At 33.9% G+C, this 19,553-nt stretch overlaps 1 protein-coding gene and 1 pseudogene across 4 annotated transcripts in view; one reads left to right on the top strand and one right to left on the bottom strand.

Annotated features, from left to right (window-relative positions):
- Nucleotides 1-8,267: 8,267 nt before the first annotated feature.
- CHM (CHM, Rab escort protein 1) overlaps nt 8,268-19,553 on the top strand; it is a 198,287-nt gene continuing 187,001 nt past the window's right edge. For 3 of the 4 annotated variants that reach the window (XM_023531195.1, XM_011361161.2, XM_023531194.1), the window contains exon 1: nt 8,268-8,351. In XM_023531195.1, coding sequence (XP_023386963.1) covers nt 8,303-8,351 — 49 coding nt within the window. In that variant the 5' untranslated portion in view covers nt 8,268-8,302. The remainder of the gene's footprint in view (nt 8,352-19,553) is intronic. The other variant, XM_023531193.1, reaches the window with a different exon arrangement.
- LOC111740424 lies at nt 16,267-16,385 on the bottom strand (annotated as a pseudogene).

The following is a 19,553-nucleotide window of genomic DNA, read 5'->3' as shown; positions in this document are numbered from 1 at the left end:
GAGCGCCAATTTTCATGGGACAGAGACACAACTCTTCTCCCACAAGAGCAATAACTTACTCTTGCTCTCATAGCAACTGTATTTCCCCTTGCAGGTCTCTACTGTCCTTTCTCTCAACCAGTTGACTTCTGGTACTTATCTTGATTACGACCATATACAAGATGAATGCCTCACGTAATGGCTGCTCCAGCCCACTTTCCATCAAGATAAATCTCAATACTTTCTTTCAGTTTCTGTTATACTACATCTTCTACCTATGTCATTTATTTAGAATTTCCTGAAAAGGGAATCTGATTGGCCTAGGCTATCTTTTAAAAACAAGGCTCAAGTCTAGGCATAAATATTTGCAATTCATAATTTCTCTTTAATATATTTTAAATTATGGTTGACACACATTATTTTATTATTTTCAGATGTACAGCCACGGATTCTCTTGGGTCAGCTTTATTCTTTGTCCTCCAATCAACTGTGGTTAGAGACTTAAAGTCATGTGGTATTTAAACATGAATGCTACCTTTTGGCAGTGATGTAGAAGGGGTATCTTCCATAAGAAGAAGATACAGTAGCGACAGTAGACATTAGTACTACAGAAATACAGAGACAATTCCTGCTTTTTAGTAGGCATTTCATATATTTCTCTTCAAAACCTTATTGTGTACCTACATAGAATATAAAATATAGTTTAAATGACCTCATTATATTCCAACTTGTCACAAAGTTAGTCCAAACCTGAAACGATTCTTTCTATTCTTAGTGATTTGAGTCATACATAGACTTAATAAAACACTAGCCTTGAGGATTATAGAATAAAAACAGCTCTGAATCTTAGGTCAGTCGACCATTTCCTGATAAAGACTAATTTACTATCTTTACATTGAAATAAAACATGAATGTACTATAGTAAAAACAAACTGTACGAATGAAACACAAATCATAGGAGAAACTATTAGTACAAACTATAGAACACTTAAAAATCGTACTATGAATAGCCATGTTATAAATTATGTGAGGTTTTGTCAGTGAACTTTGTCAATAGTTCACGCTTTGAGATTAAATATCTCTTTAAATAAGATTTTTTCTTATGAAAAATGAAAAATAAAATACAATTAAATGTGAAACCATCCCATATTGTAGATTTCCATGTGTCTGTCTGAACCTTTTATTTTATTCAACCATGCAGAAACTTACTATGTTCAAACTTTGGTAATAATAAAACAGAGGAAAACAAGTTAATTTACTAAATGATGAAATGCAAATGAAAAGTATTTATACTTATTTTTTTAACGGCATGTGCTTGAATATGTTTAGAAAATTCTAATTAACTGGATGTTAGTTTGATAAAATATAGAGAAATTTTGCAATCAGGCCACTGAATATTCAGTTTAATTATGTCGGTATGCACTTCTATTTGCTTCTAATACCAAAGATCCATGGATAAAATGAATGCCCATTTTGTGGTCTGTTATGCAGAAAATGTTTAATCCGGAGTTTGATTTACTCTGTTAAATCTTCCTTATTGAATGTGCTTATTCATCCATGCAGAATTGGGTATGCTGTTTTCTGTTACTATGACATTACAATTAAACAGCTAAAAGAAGAACAGCAAGACTTTCTGTAAAGGTTCATGAAATTCCCACAAAATTATTCATAGCTTATTGTTTTGTTTTGTTTTGCAAGGACTATGAAAAAATGCAAATGTGTTCTAAATATTTCTATATTTAAGAAGCTGAAAAATATAGTAGCTAGTACAAATAATCATTTTGTTACCAAAACTAGCACTTAAAACATATTTCTGAAATTGTGGAAATGATTGCTGTCATGACATTGATTATTTTTAAAAATGGAAATGAACACGAATTCAAAGAACCTGAATTTTATACAATAGAAAATGGTATGATTGAATAATATTTGTACATATTTCAAAAGGAAAACTCTAAATTGACTTCATCTGGATATGTTGTATAATTCTTCAAAGCATGTGTACACTAACAAAAGTACTACTTTGCGTAATTTTAGGTTATTCTTCAGCAGACTGGACTTTCTATATTTTTAGCTATGTTTTATTGTCTAGAGTACATGTGCTTGTGTTTTTTATTACCACTACAACCACAGCCTTAGAGACAGAATTATTTTAATTCAAAGAAAGTTCTAACACTAGTTCCACATTAAAAATAATGTTTCCTTTGTAAATCTGGAACTTGTAATAAAGTGTTAATAATCTACTTCCTGAACTGTCTTTGTTTGTTTTTCACGGTGTTAAGAGATATACATTCATAAAGACATAACTATTTTCTAAGAAGCTCTTTTAACCCTAAAGAACTCAGAGTATCGATGATTTATCTCACACTCTTTAGTTTATACTAGAATATCAGTATCTGGTTAGTTTGGTTGTTTACAATATGGTACGAATGAGATTCCATGGTAGTGAATTCAACTTGTGTTGCATGTTTGTGTGAAAATATTTGACTGCTGGATCATAAACTGTACTAATAACACTAACATCTGGGAAGAGTATGCAATAATTCTGATCCATCTGGCCCATTACCACTCCTAGAAATTTTCTTGCTGTGTCCTACTGATGATGGGGTAATAATATCATCTGTGAAAACATAAGAAATCTCATTTTGTGTCAGACCAATAGTTCATCCTAGTGTTTCCCAAAGTGTATTCCGTGGTTTAAAAATATTTACAAAATCCTTATAGTTTACATGTATATTTATTATAAAAGATTTGAAGAGTCCTCCAGTCAAAAAAAATTAGCTCATTGCTGCCTAAATTTATTTGATCATGAAACCACTATTAAATCCTGCAGAATTACTTTTCCCCAGAACACACTTTGAGAAAAAAAAATGCTGACCATGGCACTGACAGGGGTTTCATAGGTGAGTATTATAGATCACACCTTCAGCATTCAAGAAATATTTATTAAGTTCTCATTCAATTACAGATATTCTTCTAGATGCTTGGGATAGTTTAGTGAATAAAGAGTTCTACCCTCCTATTACCAACTTTTATAATTCTTGAATTTATACATATTTTTCCTAAATATGTTTACATGTTAAATTCCTAAGCTGTCTTGAAGGAAAACATTTTTTTTTATTAAAATTATTGAGGTGAATTTGGTTAGTAAAATCATATAGGTTTCAAGTGTACAATTCAATAAAACATATGTAAATTGCATGTATGTTCACTACCCAAAGTTAAATTTCCTTCCATCACCATACATTTGAAATGATCAATATAGTGTTACATCATTGCAGATAAGAATTAAAAAGTTCACCAGTCTGTAGGATAAACTGAGAAAATCTAAGTCACCAAGTATATGCATTTAAAGCATTGACGGATATTGCCAAGTCACTATCCAAGGAAATTGTATCAGTTTCCACTTTCATTAGTAGTGTATGAGTGTACTTGTTTCCTCTTACCTTTACCAATACTGTGTTATCAAATATTTTCATTTTTGCCAATCTTATTGGCAGTCTTATTGGTGAAAGTTGATATCTCCTACATGCTAACAACTACTACTGCTGCTGCTACTATTACCACTATTATTACTAACAACATTTATTGAACACTAACTACTAGTCAAACACAGTTCTAAGTACTTTATTTACCCCTCACAACCACCTTCAAGGGTAAATATCATTGCTGCCACTTTACAGATGAGGAAACTTAGGTTCAGAGAGGTTAAATAACTTACCTGAGGCCAGTCGGTAAATGATGTAATTGGGACTCAAACCTAGGAAGTCTGGCCAAGAGTCTAAATTCATAACCATTATCCAATACTATCCCTCTAAGAAAAGAATGTTCATTGCAGCATCATTTGCAGTAGCAAAAGACTAGAAAAACCACAACTAAACATCCATCAATAGAGGAATATTAAATAAATCATGGTATATTCATATAATGGAATTATAGAGATTAAAAATGAGGCATCCCTTTATGTACTGAGAACACAGTATCTCCCAAATTTTTAAGTGAAAACAGAAAGGTATAAGGTGAGGAATAATTTTTATAGCATGCTACCTTCGGTGTCAAAAAAGAAAGGGATTACTGCTACACACACACACATCTTCTAACAGGATTCACCAGAAATGGATAATAGTGCTTATCGTTGGGGAGGACAACTTGGGAGGGCAGATAGGGTATGGAGACTTATTAGTCTTAATAGTCTTTGTAAGACCTCTTGTGTTGATTGGATTGTTTATTAACCCCGTGTGCATTACTTATTGAATTACAAACACAAAACCAGCTGATGAACAAAGTTTACTGGGGAATCGACTAATTTTATTCCCATTTAAAATAATACTCATGTGTTTTTTTTTGAAGACTTCCTATACTTTATTATTCATCCATTCATTCAGCAGATTTCATTTTTGACAAATAATTCTATATAAAATGTACAATGTGATGTTTTGATATATGTATTTAGGGAAAATGATTACCACAATCAAACTAATTATTATACCCACCCCCTCCTATAATTATCATTTGTGTGTTTGTGAGATGAGAGCACTTGAGTTCTGCAATCTTAGTAAATTTCAAGTATACATTATTGACTATAGTCACCATGCCATACATTAGGTCCCCAGAACTTATTCATCTTATAACTGAAATTTTATACTCTTTCATCAATATCTCCCCTTTTTCTCTACTCCCCAGCCTCTGATAACCACCATTCTACACTCTGTTACTATATATTTGATTTTTTTTTTTGATTCCACATATAAGGGAGATCATGTGATATTTGTATTTCTGTGTCTGGCTTATTTCACTTAGCATAATGTTCTCTAGATTCATCCATGTTGTTGCAAACGGCAGGGTTTCCTTCCTTTTAAAGTCTGAATGACATTCCATTATCTGTATATACTACATTTTCTTTATTCATTCGTCTGTTGATGAACACCTAAATTGTTTCCATTTCTTGGCTACTAGGAATAATACTGCAATGAACATGGGAGTACAAATAGCTCTTCAAGATAGTGACTTTATTTGCTTTGGATATATACCCAAAAGTGGGATTTCAGAAGATATTTTTGAATGCCTATTATGTGCCAGGCAGACACTGAATAATGTATTAGAAATATAATGATAAATAATATAGGCACAGTCCTTGTCTTTGTGGAACTTACCTTCTAGGAAAACGGCAGATATGAAACAAGTAACTGCGTAAGTAATTCAATATTTCTAATCATGAAAAGTTCAACAAAGTAGGGTTATAGGGTGATAAGAGACCTAAGCTAGACTGTGGACTCGATTAAGATTTGCCAGAGTATGTGACATTTCGAATGAACTGAAAAATGAGTAGGATTAAGTTAGGAGAAAGGGGAAAGAGGGATAAAAGTGCACCTCGGGTATGTGAAAGAGCATGTGTGAATACCCTGTGGCAGGAAGGAGCATGGGATATTAGAGGAAATGAAGGAGAACCAATATGGCTGGAGCTTAGAAAGAAAAAAGTGAAAGGTATGACACTGGAGGGTTTAGAATAGATTTTTAGACCAGGTTTAAAATTTTGGAGTGTATTTTAAGAGCAATGAGAAATCATGAAGGATTTAGGTAGAGCAGGACATGATCAGATTTGAATTTTTTAAAATTTACTCTACCTGCAGTGTGGAAAGTGGACTGGAGAGAAGCACGCATAAATGAGGGCTCCAGCTGGGACCTATTATAGTAGTCTAGGCAAGAGATTATGGGGGCAGTTCCAGATTGAGAGGTGGATATATGGATCTGGAGCTAAAAGCCAGGGATAGAGACCATTCAATTACTAGTTTGTAAAAAGATGATACATCAGATCCCACAGTTGAGTAAACTTCTGAATACAAGGTAAATGTTTAGAGAATTGTGGTTTTTCAACTCAGGAAACCAAGTACAAAATTAGTGCCACAGTGATTTAATGGGGTAGTCAATTCATAGGTATCCATCATTTTATTGTACTGTGACATTCAATTAAATATTTCAGTTCTCAAAAATAGATGTCCTTAGAATAATAAAATAGACAGCAATTAAGCTGTTTGGCTTTATGCTATTTTACTGACATTATCAACTCTTATATTCATCTTTCCTTTGCAAAAAATCTACAAAAACACATTTGAAAGAAAAGGTATTTTGAACATTTTATCCATATAGAGGTTTTAAATTTTTCTAATGTAATAATTTTTCTCCATGCCCAGAGAGTGTAATAACTTTAGAGAAAGAACAGCTAAATATATTCTGGCAATTTTATCTTTCTGAGGGTCATGCTTTCTAGCCTCGGTAAAAACAGGATTTCAAATTTGGGGCAAAACGTATTGGAAAATTAGCACTACAGAGTAATTATTTGTTTATTTTGTTTTATACCACTAGATGTAAACTTCATGGCGACAGGGTTTTTTTCTGTTTTGTTCATTGATGCAATCCCAGCATCTAAATCAGTGCCCTGCAGATAGTAGGTACTCAATGAATATTTAAGGGAAAAAAATACACATGCACATATATACACATACTCATATACATGTATATACATATATCTCCAAAGTAAGATAGAAATACTTTTATGTATCCTGTTTTTTAACTACCCATCTATGGCTTCTCACTGTTAGATACGATTTTGGAAAGTTTCCTGAGTTTACCCTGGGAACACTATTAATTTCCATTTCCACTGGTGGTATTAAGAGTCTCACAGATAAGATGTATTTCACTTCTGATAATACTCATGTGCAATGTTCTTAATAATTAGGACGAAATGCAGCAAAAACAGTAAAATACAATTTTAAATAATTTTCATGGAACTTCAGCAAAGTAACAAACGTATTGAGTGTTTTCAAATGTGACACATGATAGTGGTGGATATAAAAAAAGGTGAACTGTCTCCATAGTACTTACCATCTATTAAGGGAGTCAGGACTAATCTTAGTTCAGCAAACATTTATTAAATTCCTACTATGTGCCAGGCTTACATTAGATGCAGGAAATACAAAGATAAATAAGACATAGTCCTTGTCATACAGGGTTTTATAATGTCGGGTGTTACATACCTGAGTATGTATTTTTGTATGTGTGGTGATATGTGTGTTGTATAGGAACCAATTTAAACACAAATACTTTCAGTGCAATATGAGAGGTTATGACTGAGTGAGAGCCCTATCGAGGGAAATTTAACCTAACATAGGGAGGAGATGAAAAGAGGAGGTGGTAGAAGCCGAGCTGAATCTTGGGGATCATCGTTAGCAAGAGAATGTGATCATCCCATCCTGAAAGAACAAGTGATTGGGAACCACAAACAGCTCACAGGTCAGGTGGTGTAAGTGAAAGTCCACTACTGCAGTTTCTCTTTGAATTATTTTGAAACTTGTTAAATAACTACACGATTAATTTCTGGGGTCAAAAAAGGACCTTCTCTCACTCTCATGCACCCTCCCCTTCTTTTTTCTTTGGTATTGTCAGACAGCAAAGCATTTTATATAACGGTGTGAGGGGCAGGGTGGGAGGAGGCTGAGCTTGAAAATACTGTACTAGCCGCTTGGCATAGACAATATAAACACTGTCATCAAATACGATCACTTTAATATACAGGCCATTTTACTATATCATTTCTATGGTAGCTTATCAGGAGAATCTTGTATGGGCTTCTATATGTATAGAATACCAGATTCTGAATCAATATACACTTATCAAGCAACTACTATGCTTTCATATCTTTTTTTTTTTCTCTCTGTAGAGCAAGGCTAATTTTGCAAATATATATCGCCAGGTATCTGTTTTGACTAACTAGAACAAATACAGACTCACTGAAGGTTCTATTCTGGTGAAACAAGGGCAAGATTTTTTTTGTGGGCTTTCATGAGGAAGACATAGAGACGAAAAAGATACCGGATATAATTTGAAAGCACTGGTGTGAAAAATTACGCTTCGGGGGCCAAAACGAAAGTACAGGCACACTGGGATAAACAGTTTCCAGGCTGAAATGAAAATTTCCTTTTTCAATTTCACTTTGTCCTCGTGTCTCCTAACAACTCTTGCTTCATTATTGACAAGGGGTGCCCAAGTCTTCTCACATTCATCCTAGCCATTGTTGTAAAAACCGACGTCTCTTTTCTACCCAAAACCTCCAGCCTATGTGCGCTATTGCACTCAACCTGAAAAATGAATTGAGCTTTTAACACTCACGTAAACCTTTCAAACATAATGCTGTAGTCACCTACCTGGATCCGCCACCCAAGGACTACAATACCCAGAATGCACTTTTCCCCGCTTTCTACCTAAGCAATGCCTAACTTGATCTCATTTCCACAAGCAATAGTCACATGACACATTTCCTGTCAAGATGGCGGATAATCTCCCTTCGGAATTTGATGTGATCGTAATAGGGACTGGTATGTGTAGTTTTGGTACTCCACGGACAAAGTATAGGAAGTCTGTCTTGTTCCTACCTTCTCTGTCAGTGGCGAGGGTTGGCGAGAAATGCCAAGGGTCGAGCAGGGGAGGGAGGACAGAAAGAAAGTGAGGTAGTCTGGAGTCAGCGCGGGACTTGGTAGCTCCAGGGAGGGGCTTGGACCCTCGGTGCTTAGCGCCATTTGAGTAGGGGGTCGATCTGGTCGATGCCGATTGCTGAGGTTGGTTGCTGCGGGTGATTCCTGTAATTTCCTTAGAGGGAGGTGGGTTGCAGTGTCATGAGAATGGAGGGTCGGGATTTTATCAATGGAGGCCCCTTCGGCGTGACGTTATGATTCCCTCGTTGATTTCAAGATGATATTCCTCGTCATTTTGTCTCGCCATTTCAGAGAAATTTTTCATATATTTATGTTATTCTAGGGTGCAGTGCAGCTTGGCTACAGCTTAATCTTGAATTTTTCGAAAAAGATGCTCAGTTATTGCCCGTGTACATATTAATTTACTAGGGCGAGGAAACGGACTTTTTTCTATTGTATTGAGAAGACAAGGGGATTGTTTTTTTTTTTTTTTTTTGAGGTAGGCATTATTCCTGCTTTATGGCATTTTGCTTTCTATCACCTACCTTACTTATCCACAACTAAATGAGCTGAAAACAAACTTCTGTGAATTCCAGTTCAGGTGTGTGATCTTATCTTCCCCTTGTTTTCCCATCGTTTATTTTTCCATGTTTTGGGTGGAGCCAGAAATCCCTCTGCAATTTCTAGTTGACAGATTCATTGTACAACTCGTGGCAGAGACATTTAGCAGCAGTTGGCATTTTGTTTTTCTAAACAGTGTAGAGGGTGGATTTTAGCTCAGGTGAAATAGGTTGTCGTGTGGGGTTTTCTCTTATCTGCAGAATATTGTAGGCCCGGAGAAGTTCTGGAGGATAAGACCCTGCCCATTAATGAATTCAATTTGTCTTCTCAAACAGTAGGTATAGCCATGTTTCCAGGGTGGGAGTAAAAATAATAGCTACCTGTTTTAGAATGCTTGTTATTTGCTAATCGATGTGCTAAGCACTTTGCAAGCTATATGTAATCCTCATATAGAATTGTTAAGGGTAGGTATTCTCTCTACTTTACAAGAGGAAAGGGGGCTTAGAAAGTTTGTAATTTGCTCAAGATCAGACAGCTGGTAAATTTCCAAAGGCCCATTACATCCCAGAAGGCGAATCAATGGTTCTGACTCTTCAAGTTAACCCATGTTAGCAGAAATAATTGGGAAAACTTTGTTCTAGACCTTGCTTGGCCATAACTAGCTGTGTGAAATGCTGGATCTAGGTTCTTAATCTCTCTCAGCCTTAGTTTCCTTGTTTTTGAATGTAGGGAGGGTAATCTAGATAGTCTTTCAGGTGTTGTCCAACCAGAAATTCTCTTATTGTGGTTGCACCTGGATAATTGTTCTTAGAACAGCAAGGACGTGTTTATTCTCAGCGTGAAAACTGCATGGCTGCAGATAACCTGTTTGTAGTTGTTATGAACAGATGTTAGGCGAGAGCTGGAATAAGCTAATAGACTATTTTCTCCAATCTATCCTAAAACTGAGAACAACATCCATTTCAGAATAGTTGTACCACACTTGGGTTCTATATTATTGCCTATATCTTTTTTGTTACCTGGGAACTTGGGTGTTAACTTTTTTTGAATCATTACAAGATTTTTTTCCTTATCTGAATTAAAATTTTAATTGATAACTGCTAATTATTATTATTAAATGCCGTTAATTATAATAAATATTTTGTCTTCTGGTTCAGTTCTAATATGGACTACATCCATCCTGTTGGAGTATATTATGATGGAGGTAGAAAGATACTGTGAGTGATCCAAAAAATTGCATCAGGAGGCATCTGGTGTATCTGGAAAAAGAGACATTTTAGACTTATTTCAATGAGAGTAATTTATTTCTCAAAGTATGTGAAGAACTTACTTGAAGTTTTTTTTGTTATCACTTAATGGTGAACATATCCTGAGTTTATCAAGCATGCTGCTTAAATTTATGACATGAAGCTTTGTTTCTAGGTATGTCAAAGTGGAAAAATTGGATAAAAGTCATTTCTCAAATAAATGGTTCCAATAATTCCAGTCAGTACTTAATTGAAATTTTTAATGTGTTTGGAATATTTTTCTTTTGAAATAGTTTGTTGAAAGTAGCCTTTAAGATGTGTTTGCATTACTAAATGTACTAGCTTGAGTAAATCATAGGAAAAGCAGTGTTGCCCAGATTCAGTTTTACTGACAAAAACAATCATGTATGTATCAGAAATATGAAGAAATAGGCTGAGATGTAATTTTTTCTTTTAGCAGATTTAGTTCTAGTTAAAATGTCATCAAGAGACAATTGCTTCATCAAGTAAAATCATCTATGGGAAATGTTATAAATCCCTTTAAATTTGATTAATTTGTATTTTTCATTTTTCTTAACACAAGTTTTTCCTTAAGATCATGGGAAAATTAAGTTTTAAATGTATCTCCTTAGTTAAGCTCATTTCCTTTAAATTACAAAATACAGTTAATATATTTGGAATGCCGAAAGGCAGAGGAATAAGTACTTGAACCATGGAAAATACAGAAGAAAATGCTATAAGGAAGGAGAAGCAACTGAAGTCTCAAGGGAGAGGACCAAAAAAATGGATATAAGTGATAAGTGTCTAGAAAGTGACCTTCAGTTTGGGTACACAGTTGTTATTTTCAAGACATTTTGCCATTTAGAAAGACATTTGAATGATAATTTTGTGGGTTGTAGAGAAGTATTGGTTTCAGGTTAAAAATAGTCCCAGTAACAACACCTAAGTGGAGATGACTTATCTCGTAACCTGTGTATTCTGCAGCAGAGCCAACAACTCAACAGAAGAGCAGGCAAGATGGAAATTACAAGAGCTATGTGATAACATCGATATATTTCTTACATAGAAGAATGCATCAGGTTCTCACTTAGGGCATATTCATTCTTATTTTAGAAATAATTCTAGTATGCTCAGTGTATTAGAAGCATCCTATTAGAAAATATAGGGAGTGTTATCACATATGGAAATTACAAGGGTATTGTTCCTAAATCCTGACTGCCTTGCTAGGTAGTACTCAGCATGGTGCAATAATAGGTGTGGCAGCATGGTGTAATGGAAATCACTTGACTTTCATACTGGTGACTTTGGACAAATTGTATAACTTCTTGGGACATCATTTTGTTCATCTACAAAGTGAGATTTGAATTAGGTGACCTCTAAGATAGGCACCTACCAGCCCTAAAATGTATCATTGTGTGTGCATAATCATGACCTTGGGTCCTTGAGAGAAGGCTAAATTCTGTATAGTCCTTATAAGAAGTCAAGTCAGTGTCGAATATACTTTAGAAAATTTTCTACCAAAATGGCTCATAAAAAACATTTTCTTGAAAATGATAAGCTTATTTAATCAGGAAAGGTCATGTAGGTAGCACAGTTCCATTCCTTGATGTTGGTAAAGAATCAAAATATTAAGGAAGTTAGCCTTGGCTGGCAACTCTTTGACTGTGATGCTTATGGTTGTGGTGGAGTAGCTTCACTTCTTTAAACATTGGAGGATAGGAATGCTGCAGGAGGTATGATAGAAACTATTTACCAAATACCTGTTTTGTGTCAGACCGTGCCAAATGAGTTCCCATATCTGTAGCTCATTTAATCTTCCAGAATGCCTAGATGTGATTCTAACATCACAGGATGTCCATACTTCCTCTGCCTGCATTTCCAAATATCCATGGACCTATGGTCTAGAGCAGAGCTTTTCTTTTCTTTTTTTTTTTTTTAATTGCAAGATGCCACCTATTTGTGGGTCATGAAATCAGTTCCAGCATTAAAAAAGAATAGAGTATATCAGAATTTATTACATGTAGTAAGGATAAGTATAGTTTTATGAAACATTTTATATCTATGTAATAAGTCACTATAAATACACATATCTATACATATACATATCTATACATATACATATCTATATATCCATATAGATATATTGGTACATTTTGCGGGGGATGACCAGGAGCAAAAAGTTTTGAAGGCTAGGAATTAAAATGGTATTTCAAAAATCCTTTAGTTTTACAAATGCTATGCCACCCTTCTATTTTATTTACTTTGATATGTATGTATCTCATTTCAGCAGTGTAATGTAGTGATTGACAGTGTGACTTGGAAATCAGTCAGTCTGGGATTCAATCAGCAGTGCCTCTTGTGCCACTTCACTTATGTTCTTTAATGTCTATATTTCAATTTTCTCATATCTAAATGTATTCAATAAAATAATTCCTATAAAATTCTTAGTAGGTGCTCAGAAAATGTTAATTTTTATGGCTCATAATGCCATACTGGGGCTCATGCTTTCCATGGACAGCAGTGGAAAGATTCAGGTATCTGAGTCATCTTCCTCTTCCTTTTGGCTGCTTGGTGGGAAAGACCTTCGTGTGTCTGTTACCACTATTTCTTTCAGAATTTTTGTTTGGTGCTTTACAGGTTTTCTATTTTCTTTTTAAATTTTTTTTTCACCAGCTTGTATCATTTGTCATTTGTATTGCTGAAAGCTTTTGAACAAATTTATCTTATTGGAGCATAGTATGAAACTCTTCCTTGTCAATGTAAGAACCCTAAAGGAGCTAAAGAAAGACTACAGATTTTGCCGTTCTGAAAAATGCTTTACAATTCTTCAGGTATGTATTGATGGAAAAGTATGTCATGTCTGCTGTCAATACCTAAAAAAATAAAGAGAGTTATCTAACTCTGGAGAAGATTCTTCTGGGAGACACCTACCTTTCCCTGTACATCATTAGTTTGAGCTAATCCCTTAGAGCTGCATCTGTTACCAGAGTTCCCTCTGGAGCATCATTTTCATTTCCCACACCGCATGTCATTTTTTTCATTTTCTCCAGTGTTTTCATGATGTTTTAGATATCTCAGGCTATAGCAGTTAAAATCAAATACGGCTGCTCACCATCACAATCTCATGTTTAACATAAAACCCCAATGCACAGAAACAATTATAATTCCATATAATTGATCTGTTACTCATGCTAAATCATCTGCTATTCAGTGCAGTCTTTTAACTGAAAACTTAGGTTGCGCCTGCTATGTATGTAAATGGTTTTAAAAGTAAAATATTCTAAAAATCACCATCAGTTCCCAGTTTGTATTTGTTACAGAAATATATGCATAATGTGTTACTTAGTTGTAGCCAACAAAATAGGGATACTTTGAAAGATTGTCTTTTTGCTTTTTTAAATAATCTTATTAAAGATGATAACTTATCACAGATACTGATTTCTCAAAGCATCCATGATTATGAGAGCTCTCATGTTATATTGAGACTATAAAAAATAGTTTGCAAATAGAAGGGACCAGGGGCAGCTTGGCCAGTGTGGTTTCATCTCGTATTGGATTTTACCAAGAGCTTTAGTGGGTAATGTCATACTAGACTGATTTGGTTTATATCACATTTAGAAAAGTACCAACATCTACTTTTTTCTTCTGAGTGGTGTTCTTACATATCTTTTTTTGATCCAGTCTAGTGTTCACGTTGCGTTACAATAGCTGTTATTAGCATTTTTAGTCATTTTATATTGCTTTGAAAAGTTTCGGATCATATATCTCTGAAATTTGCACACTTGTTAAACTACTTATCTGTATATGGACTTAAAATATCATGGAAAAGTTTACACAAGCTAAAGTCTAGAGAAGTAAGATTTTACATACAGATTTCAGGCATAGTTTTCATTTTTCTATGAACTTACTTTGGTATGAGCTATCTAAGCTAAATAGATGACAGTTAGTAATTTTAGTACCTATAATATGCTGTTAAACAGATATATGAAAAATATTTTCTAGCGTTTATTATATGCCGAATATTGTGCTAACCCTTTAAAATGCATTATCTCAGCTGATTGTCATGATAACCCTGTCTGCGGTTGGTACAATTATTATCTGCATTTTACAAATGTAGAACCTAAGGCTTAACTTTGAACTAAGTCAGACTGTTAAGACTGAAGTTGCTTTGGCTAATGCTGACATATTAGGTTGAGCTCGTTGGATTCTTCCAAGAGAAAAAATACTTTATACTATCAAGATTAGATTAGTGCGCCCTAGCTTAGCAGTTGGCAGCTGCTTCATTTTGGGGAATTACCATTCTTGACATTGAAATCAGATACCAGCAATGTTTTGTGGTATTAACTCCTAATTATTGACAGCACTGTGACACATCTGTGTCAGTTTGCAAACTTTTTGATAAAGGTGAACTCAATGACCTGGTTGTGTATCCTTTAAAAGTGAGAGGAAAAAAAAAAGCCACTAAAGTAATGACAAGAAATGGGATCAGAGAATACAGTAATATTTCAGGTGTAATCTGTTTTCCTAGGAATTATTCACTGATTCCAAGATTTATAATTTCCCACTGAAATCAAACCATTGTTAAAAATAACCTATAGCATGTTTGTACTGTGTGCTGGGGTTTGCCATTTTATGTCTTTTTGCAAGTTCTCTTGCAAATTAAATTTTCAAGATCAATTATGGGACTCATTGTCCTATTTATGAAGCTTTACTTTTTTTGGTTCCTAGAATTTTCAACAATTGTCAGCACAGTAGATGCATCTTAATTGACAGAGTGGATATGGTAATATCTTTTTCCTCCAAGGACCCTGTCATTAATAAATAATAACAACACTTTTATGTATCTACTTCCAGACTTTTTTTCATTTTGCGTATAGATGTATGCATGCTTTTCTATATTTATAAAAGTATAGCTTATTATAGATGCTTTTTTAAAACCTGCTGCTTTGCACTTCATAGTATGTCATGAACCTTATTCCATGTCAACCAAATAGTCTTCCTCATTGTCCTTTTAAAAACATTTTAATTTGGAGATTACTGTAGACTCATTCAGTTATAAGAAATAAGATCCTGTATATGCTTCACCCAGTTTTCCCCAATGTTAAGTAGCATCTTGCATAACTATAGTGTACCCAGGAAGATTTCAGTTTTACATGTATTTGTGTGTGTGTGTGTGTGTGTGTTCTGTGCAGTTTTATCACATATGTAGGTTGGTGTGAACACCATCACATCCAGATACAGAATAGTTTCATTGCAAGAATCTCTTGTGGTACTTTTTTATAGTCACAGATACCCCCCTCCTTTCCCCATCCCCAAGCTCTGGCAACCCCTTAATCTGTTCTCCATCTCTATGATTATGTCATTTAAAAATCTTATTAAATGTTATTAAATGTCATTTTATAATAGATGCTTAGTAAATATTCTTTTCTGTAGATGTCATTTATTTAAACAACTTTTTTTGGACATTTAAGTTTTTCATTCTTTCACTTTCATAAGCCGGTGTTATGAACAAATTGTGCCTAAATCATTGGTACATATTTATTTACGTAGGATAAATACCTAGAACCGTAATTGTGGGCTTGAATTTTTAAAGCGTGGTTCATAATGCTTCTGATTTGTATTGATGAATTGCCTTAATGAGAGCTTGCCAATCTATAATCTAATCAGCAGGGTAAGAGAATGCTCATTTCCCCATATTCCTTCAATATTGGCTATGAATGTCTTATTCTTAATTACTGACAACTTGATAGTCAAAAATGATATTTCCTTGTTTGAATTTGCATTTTCAGATCTTAAGTGAGATTATTTAACTAATAGATATATCGGTCACTTATTTTTCTTTGGTAAATTGCTTTTACCCATGTTTCTATTGCACCATTTTCCCCCTTAACAATGTGTAATAATTCTTTATATACTAAAGACTTTAAATCTTTGTCATATGTATTTTCTAAGTTTGCCTTCTATTTTTATGATGTTTCTTGTGTATGAAAATTTATAATTTTTTTTTTAAACGCCTACAGCACTTGGTCTTCCTAGGTGGTCTCCCATCCAAGTACTAACCAGGCCCGACCTTGCTTAGCTTCCGAGATCAGATGAGATCGGGCATGTTCAGGGTGCCATGGCTGTAGACAAAAATTTATAATTTTTATGTAGTCAAATTTGTTTTTTTTTTTTTTTTTTTTACTTTTATGGTTACTGCCTTTGGAGATATGCATAAGAAAGTCTTCTCCTCCAAAATTAAGTAAATATTAACTCTTAGTTTCTTTTTTGATGTTTTAATTATTACAGTTAACATTTTAATTCATCTGAAATTTATTTCATTATAAAATGAGGGTTTTTCCCTTCCTAGATCATTAGCCACTTATTCTAACTCCATTGATCTAAAAATCTATTCTTATTCCATTGATTGAAATGCTTCCTTTATTTTTTTTACTATATGATCAATTTTTGGACTTTATGCCAATAATGTGAGTGTTTCTTTCAGTATAATCTCTTTTAAAGTGGGAACTATAATGTAGGAATAGACTAGGTCATCTGATCTGTAGAGAAATAAAAATGTTCCATGTCTGAAATCTCAAAAAACAAAAGGTAATATTTGAATATATAAAATATAGCATCTACTCTGAAAAATAGCAAACTAAAAGTAAAAGGAAAATAGAGTGGGAGTATTTGCAACTCATAACAAAGGACAAATTACATATAAAGAGTATCTTTAAATTTTATATGAAAAATATCAGTATAGATAAGTAGGCAGAGAATATAAACAGACAAAAGAAGGTACAAATAGTCAACGGAGTGTTGGGAAAATATTTTTTTCTTGTTAATGGTCAAATGCAAAATAACATAATAATTAAAAACGTTAAAAGAGTTAAAGCTAATTGTTGACAAAATTGTATTCAGTTTGATATGCTGATGATATTATAAATTGGGACAACACTGGCAAAGTAATATGACAGTTTGTACTAAGAATTGTAAATATGTTCATTCCCCTTAGACGCCAGATCTGAGAATTTCTGAGAAAATCGTTCAACACAGGTAAAAAGCTACAAGGGTGACAACATGTATTTTAAAGCTGCTTGTCATAGGAGAATTTGAAAATAATCTAAATGTTGTATATTAAAGAGCCCTGATATCTCAAAGGAGGCTGGCCGACCAGTGGAGTAGTCAGTCTTTTAGTGTGGCCCAGGATCTGGTCCACAGTTTTCTTTCTTATTATAAAATATCATACAAGCAAATGAAATATATGTGTGTACATATATATGTGTTTTTATTTCATAAAGTGAATGGCATGTATATATGACCCAGCTAAAGAAAAAGAACATTACCAGAACCATAGAAGCTCCCTGTTAACTGTCTCCCCTTCTTTTCCCATAGATTTAACCATTACGGTAAATTGTATTAGTTGTTCCCTTGTTATTTTAAATGTTTTTGTCACGTGTGTGTATCTCTAAACAATGTAGTATTTTATTTGTTTTTGAGCCTTGTTTAACTTTCGGAATTCTACTCTATGTATTCTTTCTGTAACTTGCTTTCATTGATCAGGGTTATGCCTGTGAGATTCATCTAGATGCATGTAGCTGTAATTCCTCCCCACCCTCTGCCCTCCACACATACTGCTATTGTATAGTCTTGGCTTGCAAATACTCAACTTCAGTTTACCAAAGTAATTCTATTTATGTGCCTTTGGTTCCAAGCCCACTCCCTCTTCAGGAAATATATAATGTCATAAGCATACACATTCACGACAAAATACGATCATTCTGTACATACCATTCTGCAATTTTTCCAGTCAGTAATTTTCACCTTCCTATTTATTCCAGTACATTTTTTCTCATTTAGTGCATAGATCATATTTAACTTTCCACAATTTTTCACCCCAAAATACCCTTTACAAGTGATATATACAAGCTTGTTTCCAATTCCATATCATGCATTGCTTCTGGTTGTTATAGTCTATAAGTCTGTTTTATTCTCATGTTCTTTTTTTAATGATGAATGAGGTGGTCATTATTAATGATGACTCAGTTGAAGAGACTCTGCCGTGATCCTACAGAATGTTCTACCTTTTGGGTTTGGGTGCTTTCTACCTTGTAGTACCATTTATCTTGTTCCTCTAGCCTGTGTTTTTCTTATAAATTGGAAGTTCTGTCTAAATACTTGATGGATTCAAGGTTAATATTTTGGGCTAGACTATATCTTTGGTGATACGGATGTCATGTTGGATCTTACCAGAAGATGCATAATATCATGTTGATTCACCATGAGTGTTGCTCAGATTGATCCTGGATTAGGATGGTGACAATTTGACAACTCCCTTGTATAGATATGTTTATACCCCTCTGTATTGGAAATACTCTGTTATTGATAATTTGGAACAAATATTCAGTTTTATACCAACTATTCATATAATTGTTTTAACATCAATAGGTAATCTTCATATAAATAAGTATTTTCATTAGGTTGTATTTGAGTTCTCTGATTCCTTCTATGTTTAATAGTTTCCACTGAATTCTAGTTTCTTAATTTACAAAAGGGAACATACCTTTCTAGCATTATTGGTGTCTACCAGTTAGAGTACCTATTTCTGATAATCAAGTCATTTGGGAAGCTGAATTTATTATAAGGTTGCTTGGAGAGGTAGACAAAGAGATTGAGGTGTCCTGAGTTTAACAGCACAGACTTGAGCCAGATTGGCTAGGTTCCAGTATTATTAACTTTGTTATTTACTGGGTATATGACTTTGGCAAGTTACTTAACCCTTCTGTTTCAGTTTCCTTATCCTCTACTGCCTTATGTATACCTGTGGAGAGACACTGGAAAGTAAAGGAAAAATGAAAAAAAAAATCGTTAGGGTTTAGGTTATGGGTGATTAAAATATTTTCTTCAGCATTGTATCATATTCACAACGTAAGAGAGGAAATCAACAAAGTAACTGTCATATTGCTTTTTAGATATTTTTTAAAAACTAAATATAAAAAATTAGTTGCTCATATTTCGTGTACAAGTCAATGAGTTTTTAAATTATAGTTGGCATACAGTAATATATTAGTTTCAGTCGTACAACATAATGATTAGAGATCTATATCACACAGTGATCACCCCACTAAATCTAGTACCCCCTTCCCCCTTACATGTTTATTACAACATTGTTGACTATTTTCCTTATGCTACACTTTATATCTCCATTAATATTTTGTAACTATCCATTGGTACTTAATCGCCTTGCCCTTTTTCACTGTCCCTGAACCCCCTTCCCATCTTGTAGTCCTCAAAATGTTCTCTGTATCTGAGTTTATTT

The sequence above is a fragment of the Pteropus vampyrus genome, unplaced genomic scaffold (assembly GCF_000151845.1).
Source record: "Pteropus vampyrus isolate Shadow unplaced genomic scaffold, Pvam_2.0 Scaffold63, whole genome shotgun sequence".
Taxonomy (NCBI): Eukaryota; Metazoa; Chordata; class Mammalia; order Chiroptera; family Pteropodidae; genus Pteropus; species Pteropus vampyrus.
Note: the sequence above shows the minus strand (reverse complement) of the source record. Positions and strands in the feature narration are given on the sequence as shown.